This window comes from Odontomachus brunneus, unplaced genomic scaffold (assembly GCF_010583005.1).
Source record: "Odontomachus brunneus isolate Ranch 3 - 2012 unplaced genomic scaffold, Obru_v1 Obru_scaffold_045, whole genome shotgun sequence".
NCBI lineage: Eukaryota > Metazoa > Arthropoda > Insecta > Hymenoptera > Formicidae > Odontomachus > Odontomachus brunneus.
The window spans coordinates 477,574-488,653 of NW_022639495.1; the positions used below are offsets into that span (position 1 = coordinate 477,574).

The window sequence follows — 11,080 nt, forward strand, 5'->3', positions numbered from 1 at the left end:
TCTAAAAAAAAAAACTGACGTTTCCACTTAGAATAAATTTTTTATGCAAAACGCGCGATCTCAGTGAGAAATTACTTATTTATCGACGTCAAAAAGACGTTGAATCGACGTCGAAATCGTCAAATAGACGTCGATTCTACGTCTTTTTGACGTCGATCGATAAGTCATTTCTCACTGGGATATTAGACGTCGATTCAATATCGAATAGACGTCTAGAGAGATTGTAAATAATCGACAAAATAAAATTCCGAAATTTTATCGAAAACTCTCTTTTAATGGTCAATATATTATGAATGGATTCTAAAACATTAGAATTTACTCAAAATAGAAGACGTCTAAATTGTCATTTTTCTAGACGTGCATTTAGACTAGACGTAACTTAGACTTCTCCGACGTCGGTTAGACGTCGAATCGACGTCTACGTTCTCGCTGGATAAACTAATACGCGTATCAAATGATACAAATGTCGATGTAAATGTATAAAACGAATGTTGGAGGGAACCTAACCTAATTAAAACTTAAATTATGTTATCGTAAAACGTTTTGTAAAAAAGAGTTAAATTGGACAAAAGAAGAAATGAGCACTTTTTAGAATTATGCATTCCTCCTGTCCGGTCGAAACTATCTCAAGCAAATTGCAATTCCAAATACTATCACTAGGAGGTAAACGATATGAATTAAATTCGTATTATATTTTTCCTTCAATACGTTCAATGTAAACGCACTCGTATTAAAGCATTGGTGCGCAACAAATTTAATACGCCTACTAACGTTTTGACGATGTAAATCAGGCCAATGAATATACGCAGTGCATGCAATTGATACATCCAAGAAGTAGGCTAATATTACATGCGTCGTATGACGAGCATTGTCGGACATATCGATTGGTTGATAGATAGAATTTCCCTTAACTTTTTTTCCAAGTACCCCAGAAATTCACTATCCGGCAGCCAATTAGAACGGCCGTCAAGCTTGTCGTACACATGTAATATTGGCCTTACATCGCTCACTGAACGCTCAGTGAACTTCTATATCTGATTGGCATGTTCTTTCAAATCTCAAAATATACTCCAACCAGATGCAAGAGCGTTCAGTGAGCTATTTTTAGAGTGAAATTATATACAGAGTAAAGGGACGTCTACATTGGAAGTAAGCAGTAAGAAGCAGGAAGTAAGAATAAGAAATTGACTAATTATAGTTGATTATTCTTCTCATATTCGATTGTGGTTGGTCAATTTCTTACTTCCTACTTCTTACTACTTACTTCCAATGTAGACGGCCCTTAAAAGAGCTGTGAAATAGAGAGTGTGTCATAGAAACAACCAATCAGTGCAAAACGGCAACCAATCAGCAAAGAGCGGCATAACGCTGATTGGTTACTTCTATGACGCACTCTCTATTCCGCAGCTCTTTTAGTCCCGATCTACAATAAGTGTAGTAAACTGTAAGCCGTAAGAAATTAACCAATTACAATTGATTATTCTTCTATAATTCGACTATGATTGGTCAATTTTTTAAAGCTTTAAGCTTTAAGAAATTTATAAGTAAGAATTACTTGTAAGTAATTATAGTCTATAGTGTATGTAACATGAACTATAGATTTAAGAGTAAAATTTTCCTCGAAAAAGATGTTTTGGAATGCAACCTGAAATGATCTACCGCTTTAAATTTCAAATCTACCGCTTTTTGGTATGCCATCTACCGCATAATTTTTCAACCACCTGGCAACACTGCCCAGTCTTTACTCAAAGGTCTCTAATCTTCAATTTTTATAAAAACGGATTTGAACTTTCTGGTCAAATATGAAAATATAATATTGGTTAGTCAATCTCATATGTGTAAAAGAATATACTTTTATCATGATTGAAGTTACAAAACAAAATTTTAAAGAGATATATCCAATATTGGAGGATGTATTGAAGAATGCGACTTTCATATCATTTGATTTAGAATTTTCAGGTATAGAAACTGACAATATAAGAAATAGGTTAGTTGTGGCCCTTTTGTATTTTCCCAAATATTTCAAAGTATATCAATGTTATTTTAGAATTTGTTTGCGCATGTTTGCAGTTTGTTTGATTCCATTGAGGAGCGCTATGATAGCATCAGGAATACTATTCAACCATATATAATAGTGCAGTGTGGTATTACTGCGTTTGAATATAAATTTAGCTATGATGCAGTAGTCTTCAACTTCTTTTTGTTGCCTAAATCTATTCCATCGAAAAATAGACGATTTCTTTGGAATGTATCTACATTGGAATTCCTGTCTGAATATGAATTTGATTTCAATAAAGTATATCATATTCATTCTAGATTAGTTTACGTTTTAAAAGTAAAATTATTCATATTTGTAATAACCAAGTGATACAAATATTTATCAAGTAATATAAATATTTCAAAGTAAATGTGATACTTTATCATGTCATCAGAAACAAACTGATTATATGTGTCATGAAATTGCAGTTTGTTCATAATGGTATTTCATACATTGATGAGGAGGACGAAGAAATTTTACGGCAGCAAGTACAAGATGACACGTTGCTTTATAACATAGAACAGCACATATCCTTTAAAGAAAAAGATGAACTCAAATATTACATCAATCAGATATCAAAATGGTTAAGCACTACTACTGATGAAACCAGTTCGTTTAAGATCAATACTTCTACTCCAAGTTTCCAGTATCTCATGCATAAAAAATTGAGGAAACTTTTTCCATGTGTTTGGACTTGCTCAGGAGATAAATCAGTATATATTAGCTATTCTCTTTTCTGTGTCAAGAAAATTTAGTTTTATGTTTTAAATTTTATAACTTTTCAGATAACTGTAATAAAGGTTCAACCAGATATAAAAGAAAGTTGGGAAAAAGAAGAAGGCCCCATGTTGGAGAATACATTAATAGAATCATATATAAGCTTTTCGAAAGTGTTTAAACTCTTGGTTACTCTGAAGAAGCCTATGGTGGGACATAATGCCTTACTAGATTTAATGTTTATACATCAACAGTTTTATAAGCCTTTACCACGTATGTATAATTATATTGAGATGAAAAAACAACTTACTTTCTCAACATTCATAACGAACAAGTATTAAACTGTAACAAATAATATATTTTCCAGGAAAATATATTGATTTCAAGAATAATATACATAAATTATTTCCAATAATCTATGATACAAAATTTATAAGTTTCAATTTATGGGAAGTTCTTGAGCCAAAAGGTAATATTCATATGTGTTTGTATGATTTATAATATATTAAAATATATATTAAATAATATATTAAATGCTTCTTTGTTTCCTCAGAAAAATGGAAACAAAATTCATTAGGATGCATATATACTCATTTTGTATCATTAAGTAACAAAAACAATAATGTACACAATTACTCACCTTATATTGGGATTGTGCATAAAACAATACCAGATCAATCAGAAGGTATATATTTCTTTCTTATCCATATTGTTGACTCTGTCACATTATTGTTGTTACGAATATTGAAGAACTTTGCATTTTTAGCTATTACCAAATCTATGAAATGTCATACTGCAGGCTGGGATGCTTATTTTACTGGTTACATATTTATAAAAATGGCATTTACATATCGTTCGATTAGTTCGTAAGTTCTACATTGCATTCACTATCAAAAGATTTATCTATTTTTAATTTTAATTAACATATTATATATAATGATGGTAATGCAAGACAAAATTTTATTTTATAGTTCTAATCAAACAATACATGCATACAGAGACATAGATCCATATGATATTATAGTATTAATAAGCTATATTAAACGTTTCGAGAACTGCATAAATATTAGTCGTAGCAATATATCATATTTGGTAAGGAGAATGCAAAAAACATCTTAAAATTAAATTAAACATTATATAATCGAATGTACGTTATTTTTTTTATGAAAATAACATGAATTTTCCAGAAACTTGACGGACCCGACCCTGTGCCAACTCGAGCGAATTGGCTTTATGTGAAATCATTAACATCGAAGCCAATAACCGAAACGGAGGTACATTTGATCATAAGTTAATATCTCTTAATATACGATAATATCGGAATGTTAAGCACTTTAAATATATAAACGCGATAGATGTATAAAGTGAATAATTTTTAATCAGTTTATAATCTTGTAACGTTTTTTCTAAGATATGTAAACGATTGTCGAAATTCGGCTCTGTTGATGCAAGGAAAATCACATCGAAATGCATGTTAGTCGCAGTAAGAAGTCAAGAAAGGTCAGTAATCTATACTGTTTCATCGAATCCTTTTCCCGTTGATATTTTTATCTATTTTATTTCCATATGTGCAGTATGTTTAGCGTGTGCATACAATGTAAATTTAAAGATGGAAATTAAGCGATTTAATGTTACTATCTGCATTATACGTGGGTGTGCTCTGATAACGAGTATACTCAGAGGGAAAATGCTCATTTTTTAGTCTTTAGAGCAATCAATATTTAACGAATCACTGCGACAAAGTTTATGCTAATAACTTCGTTATTAGCATGAGCGACATTGACAAACTTGATATTAATGAATCGTAAACTTTTCCAAGCATTTTTCTTCTCTTTTTTTTTTTAACTTGAACTGATAGGATGGACAGCAATCATGAAGTATCTAGCGGTGACGCGATAAAAGAGAACGGTTTCTTATTACATCAAAAGAATCGTGACATGTAATTTTGCTGTTAACTGTATCACATCATAATGTCTTGAACTAACGAGAAATTGTTAAACGTTACTCACAATTGCATATACTTCATGCGTACGATAACTAGGGTGCAATATTACATATTACACGGAAAAAAAGGTTTGGTTGAATTAACCAAATATCTGATCGAATATGAACGATCCAAAAATTCCGATTGAAGTAACCCGAATTCTGTTTAAGTCAACCAAAAATCGTGTTAACTTAAATAAAATCCGAGTTACTTTAATCGGAATTTCTGGATCGTCCATATTCGACCAGATATTTGATTAATTTAACCAAACCTTTTTTTCCGTGTGAGAAAGCAATTGCTGCCAACTGCGTCCGCGCTTTGGAGACGTCTGTGAAATACCATAATCATATTTTGTGCATCGATACAGTGCGACATCAAATATTGCACTCACGCAAGTGTCGTGTAACAAAGCTGAACGATTTTATACTTTTCGTCCATGCGGTATCTACTATACAAAGCAAATGCAATTAGGTATCGAGTATGTGGTTAGTAATTTATAATAATATGTGAAGCTACTTCGGTGTAAGGTGGCGGAATTATTTTGGACACTTTCCAAGCGTGTATCACACAAATTGTGATATTAATACGTGCGTTTTTATGTATACAGTTTACAATTGTTTTACACGCGTTAGCCAAATCGTCACGACACATCGCGCGTACAAGTCCCAGTGAACCGCGCAATATACATTCGTTCGTAGTTTATTTCTCTGGTCTGCTGTGCGCGATCGATCGACTGCGTTTGTCTAGTTCAGATGGTCTGAAAACACAAACTATCGTCCGTCGAATATCGCAATTCAGTGAGTCCATTACAACTCGCTTGTTTTTCAGAGAGCGTGCACTGGTCGTGTTGAGACAACGAATGCGTTAAGTGCCTCGAGTACCGCGGCAATTCAAACGTTATGGTTGTCTCACGTAATGCATCTTGTATTTCAGACATCATTGATGAAGCAAGATAAGATTTTGTATCCACATATCCTGACGCGTATATTCGACATACCGTATCCTTACTCCACTATCATCTCTGAAAAATTATTAACATTTTTCCCATTCCTTCACTCGAATATAAGGACGGAATGATTCACTTCCGTGTAAGGATTTGTGTAACTAAAGGCTTATTATTGACGTCATTAACGTTTAGCAATTCCTCGTTCAGAACATTTTCGTTCAGATCAAGAAAGTATCTTATAAGAATGATCCTCGTGTATTTCTAAAAAGATAAATCCACTTACGAGATGTACTGATACATTTTCATGACGAAGATTTTCCGATCATATTCGCACATCAGATAATCACACAACTCGTGCCGTCATATTGTACGCGTAAGATTTTCTCCGTCATTGGCACCATTCCCATCTCTATGTCGCTTTTACCAACGAACTTTTGCGGATATATTTACGACGCTTATTAAAAGATCGCCGCAGTCTACACGCCGGCGTGTGTACATTATTATTAACAATCTATTATTACATTCGCCAGTGCCACACGTGTGCAACTTTTGTCACGCGAAATTGGCTTAATACGTTATTACATTTATCTCATCGAGCGGAACGATCAAGATTGTTGGATGCGTCTTCGTCTGTACGCGACGCAATGGTCTAAAGCGATTACCTTCGTTTCTTGCAGCGCTCAGAAGATATTGTACTTTTCAAAGGAGGATCTGGAGGAACTGTACATAGTCCCTTACAATGCGATATGTCACTCGCCCTCAATACGACTTTTTTTTTGGTACGTATAAAAGAAAAAGTATAAATCCAAGCGTGCTGCGAAACAATCGATGACAATTGCATGATAATCTGGCACAGATGCAGGTCGTTTGTAGAAATTAAACGCGTGAATGAAACGCTAGTTTGTTTAGACTTGTCCGAAATAACTCGCTGTTTTATTTCTGTTCCGTTATTTGTAAACTGCGGCGCTCAAGTTCGGAAGAGAGATTCAATCGTTGCCTCTTACATTGTCTCACGGTTCGTTTTCATCAATTGCATCATTGTTGTAGGAAGAGGAACTATCGCGGAAACTATCGCTGCTCCTTTCATCTGCAAATTCCTCGATCCACTTAACTCGATGTTTCCTTAATAAGAACTTTAGAAGGTGTTCCTTTGTTTTCATGCGGATACATAGAATCTGCATATTCATCCCATTAAAAATTTACTTTAATAATTTCCCCATAGTGAGTCAAAGTATTTAAATATCGAAATAAAATTAATAATCGTAAGTATTTTAATTATCTGAACTCTCCGATTCAGCAATTTAGGAAAACTGAGAAGTGCCAAGATATAATTTTTCACGGTACACTGAGAAAAAAATATGTAAACATATATTTGTGTGGGATGAAACAGCTTATTTCACAAAAATAAGCTTTTTATATTCTTCAAATAAAATTTTTTTTTCTTAATGTGCACTCTCTTCTGATGTAAAATCTTATACAACCATCGAGACATCCAATCTCGAGAATAAAAAATTGACCTGCAATCGGATATTGGGGCGAGATCGATCGAAGAATTTGCAGGTGCAACGGCGCGCGACAGACCGGCCACGTGTATGCGGTTAGCACCTATTTCGAAGCACCTCGTGGTGTCGTAGTCCAGGTTTTAATCGGTGGTCGATGTGTTGCGGCCGATCCAATCTGTATTAGCGGTCGCCGGCGAGCACATTACGTCAAACAAATTAATGGCACTGGACGGGCCGAAGCTGTGTTCACGAAGTCTCTAATTAGCGTCGACATTGCCGTAGATGCAGAAGCCACGAATCACGTTGCCAATTGTTGCGAAGGCATTATGACGACGGCCGGCCGTCACATTACCTAACATTCGGGTGAAAGACTCGGGGACGTCCGTTCTCTTTCCGTCTCTTGTCGATTCTAGCCATCTTTCTCCGGCTGTCTTGATTCATACATCGATATATCAATCCGCGCTCGTCTCGAATATGATGAAAATGCTATAATTAGGTCGTCTATCCGCGTGTGTCGCACATTGCACACACGTACGCGCGAGTGCCGTGTAACCAGGGTTCGCGATTCTCGTGTATCGGTGACTTACGCGATTTTTCTCGGTCTCCGTTTTTAGAATCCATCCGGTTTTAGACTTTCCTCGTGTGAAAACGCTCGCGCAACTTTTTTCCCTCAGATCCGTCGACACGGTTCTACCTTTGACGAAGCAAGGAGCACCTTTGACGTAGAATCTTTTTAAAACGCCGCGGAAGTGTCGTTTAAAGAATTCAAATCATTTAACATCTCTTGTGATAGGAGATAATTGAATGTTGTTTCTGTTTTTCGAGAAATTCGTGATATGTCGACATCACGAGATAATCCGCCGAAAATAATACTCGCAATTTTTTTACTAATTTAATCTAGTCTCTTATTTTATTGTTATTTGTGTGTAATCCTGTAATTTTGTGACATTTTATCTTGTAACATAATCGATCAATCTTTCTATAGGAGCAATGTGGTTATTTCCACTGCAATTTTAGCGTGGATGCTGCATCGGAGGTTCCAGAAGATTTTTTAAAATGCAATTCTTATATGCGTATTCTGTGGATATCTTCAGAGAGTAATGTAAAAGATATCCAGGCTTATATATGAAACTTGAAACTAGTCACAAAGATGTAAACAACATTTTGACTATAATAATAGAAAAGATACGAGAAGTGTTCTAGCCTTTCTGCAACTCATCTCTTGTCAACTTTAAACCGCAGCAGGGTCTTTAAGAAAAGGGCCTCGAACAAGTCGTTAAAATAAACGATCGACGGTTCCGGAGGCCATCCTGCGCGACTTGTGAGACGTCATTCCCGACGGAGGTCCTGTAAAATTAGGCAAACAGAACCTAGGGACAGCACGGTGGTGCGTGTTGCAAAAACGACAAGCGTTTTACGCTTCGCCGCAATACCTGTCGCCATTCTGTTTAAATTTAAGATTCAGCTCGTGAGCGAAATCTTCGCGGGAGTTGTTATTATTATGACTCGCGCGCGAGCTCGGCGATTCTAAGTCGGCCAGACCTGAAGCTCATTTTCATAGCCTAGCAGGAAGTGCTCTCTGCGCTCGCTTGCCAAAGAGACGTTCTCTTCTCTCTCGAAAAATCCAATTATGCTCCACCTTGCGAGATCGCGAGCCATCGATCGCCGCTCACGTCCATCCGTCATATATCATTTCTTCCTTCTTCTCCCTCCGATGCTTCTCCTCTCTCCTTCCTTTCGTCGGCCTCTTCCCTTTCGTCACGGCTTGTCCGTCTCGAATAATCACATACGCCACGCGCGTCACGCTCAAATTCTACGCGCATCCTCATCGCCGGTCCAGCGAAAGCGACACTTTCCTCGCGGACGATGCGCCGCGATATACGCACGATGAAACGACATGGCAGATGAATGTCGCCCGTAAATTCGCGCATCGAAATTCAAGTCTGAGTTCAAGTCCGCCGTAAGAACCTGAAGAGAAAGATCTCGCGCTTTCACGCGCTATCATCACGAATTGCGTTCACCTTTCGAGCCGAGATATCTCCTTTGATTTTGCACTCGAGGAGGAAACAAGAAAGTACGGCGATTCGACGTTATTCCGTTCGCCATAGTTTCACCGTGCACGTTTTTACCACGTGGCACCTTCGCGCTGTTAGTAGAGGTAACTATCTCGGCCGAAGTTCTCCCCTGTACTTATCGCACTCCTGTGAAAGAAGAAGAAGTAGTTCGGCACGTTCCATGATATCTCGCATAAGTTTTCTCTGGCCACTACCCAAGGCCAAAGCACTCGAAATAATGCGGTAGCAATTCGTGTAGGCGTGCGGCCGGACAGTCAGCTTGGTCAGTCGCGCTGGTGTCCGATGGCAGGTGGACTCTGCAAGTTGGATCCCTCGCCCCGATCCGTCCACGGAGAGATGAGGTAAAGGTCGGCCGCGTGGGCTCGCACCCAGAGCTATGGAATTGGGTTAATCAAACTGCGAAGTTTCCGCAGACGTTCCCGTTAATCCGTTTACTTTGTGGAAGTAAGTTCTTCGAGTCGATGTGTCCACGACCAGGCTTTCCACTCGTACTCACGAGCCGCAATCATATTCAACCTGGCCTTTCAAAGACTCCGACAGGATGTTGCACTGAAATTTAAAAGACGCATACTTCATTTTGCGATTGATCTATCTTTAACGAAAAAGGCAGGCTATCTTTTGCTCTCTAATGTTCGATGTTAAGTATTTGACAGCTGAACCTTGAGTTACGTGAAATGCGTGCAAAAGTGTACTAACGAGACGTTTAGAGTAATTAATGATGACGTTGAATTTGAAAGCGCTTCACTTGCGTTTAGTTCAGTTTAAAAACGTTTGATTTTCCTTGAACCTAAGTCCACATTGAAGAGAAGATCACATTGAAATGTCAATTTCCTGCGCTCGCATATGCACAGGTGCAATCCTGGCGAGCGATCAATGTGTACAAATACAGAAAGTATAATATCCACGTGGGCGGACGACATTTTTCAAACCTATAAAACGGTATTAGATCACGACGCATGCAAATAGTTTGGCAGTTGTGTGCGCCACACATATACGCGCACGTCGACGCGTATCTATCGTGAAGTTAAAATCCTCCTAAGAGACGTTCGTAATTTTCGACACAGCGAGACGTCCATCATGCGAGCACATGGTCACATATCATCGCGAAACATATCTCGCGCGTCCCGCAAAATTTATTTCGTTGTCATTGCAATTTTTCCTCGTGTTCCAATGTACTATCGATCAATTTTTACGGCCAGATACGGCACTTTTTTCCACGAAATATCAATTTTCTCTCAACGAGAAATATTGAAGATCACGATAAAAATAGTAACTGAATAAGAGAACATTAAAATTAACATAACAATCAAATAAACGAATGTCTGTCTCAATATATCTTCGAATCGTTCATTTGGTTCTTGACTGAACACTGAAGGCTTTTGCTAACTTCAACTGAGGCATCATGAATCTGACAGCCGAAATGTAATCCTTCGTTTCAAACAATATATTTTAACAAAATGTCTTAATCTCTGTCATTTAACGCGGAGAAGTAGGAAAGTTGCGAATATTATTGAAGAAGGATCTTCATCGAGAAGACCACACAAATTTAGAATAAAAGACAATAAAAGAGAAACACTTCGCACAAAATGGTTCATCCGACTGTACCAAAGTGCGGAAAGACGAATCATTAATTCGAAATGGGACAAAGCCACGAGTATTAATGGAATTTCCCTGAAAATTGGCCGCCACCCGACAATGTCGACTCCACCGAGAGCAGCGCGAATTCCTCCTCTTCGAGTACCAACCTCCCTCTATCTCCCCTCATCATCGTCAAACTCGCGTGAGTGTGAGTCTATCTCTTTCTCCCCCCCCCCCCTT

At 37.4% G+C, this 11,080-nt stretch overlaps 1 protein-coding gene and 1 long non-coding RNA gene across 4 annotated transcripts in view; one reads left to right on the forward strand and one right to left on the reverse strand.

Moving 5' to 3' along the window:
* Window positions 1-1,680: 1,680 nt before the first annotated feature.
* The window catches only part of LOC116844714 (pre-piRNA 3'-exonuclease trimmer-like), a 12,151-nt gene continuing 2,751 nt past the window's right edge, over window positions 1,681-11,080 (forward strand). Inside the window, exons 1-12 of one of the 3 annotated variants that reach the window (XM_032816627.1) lie at window positions 1,681-1,987; window positions 2,071-2,296; window positions 2,467-2,751; window positions 2,824-3,028; window positions 3,123-3,224; window positions 3,309-3,440; window positions 3,522-3,621; window positions 3,727-3,847; window positions 3,943-4,029; window positions 4,167-4,255; window positions 6,363-6,464; window positions 6,733-7,013. In XM_032816627.1, coding sequence (XP_032672518.1) covers window positions 1,860-1,987; window positions 2,071-2,296; window positions 2,467-2,751; window positions 2,824-3,028; window positions 3,123-3,224; window positions 3,309-3,440; window positions 3,522-3,621; window positions 3,727-3,847; window positions 3,943-4,029; window positions 4,167-4,255; window positions 6,363-6,464; window positions 6,733-6,796 — 1,641 coding nt within the window. In that variant the 5' untranslated portion in view covers window positions 1,681-1,859 and the 3' untranslated portion in view covers window positions 6,797-7,013. Of the gene's footprint in view, window positions 1,988-2,070; window positions 2,297-2,466; window positions 2,752-2,823; window positions 3,029-3,122; window positions 3,225-3,308; window positions 3,441-3,521; window positions 3,622-3,726; window positions 3,848-3,942; window positions 4,030-4,166; window positions 4,256-6,362; window positions 6,465-6,732; window positions 7,014-8,172; window positions 8,382-11,080 lie in introns of those variants that run through there. The other 2 variants (XM_032816626.1, XM_032816628.1) reach the window with 2 other exon arrangements.
* LOC116844715 overlaps window positions 8,172-11,080 on the reverse strand; it is a 12,065-nt gene continuing 9,156 nt past the window's right edge. The window contains exon 2 of the long non-coding RNA XR_004378124.1: window positions 8,172-9,811. This is a non-coding gene — a long non-coding RNA (uncharacterized LOC116844715). The remainder of the gene's footprint in view (window positions 9,812-11,080) is intronic.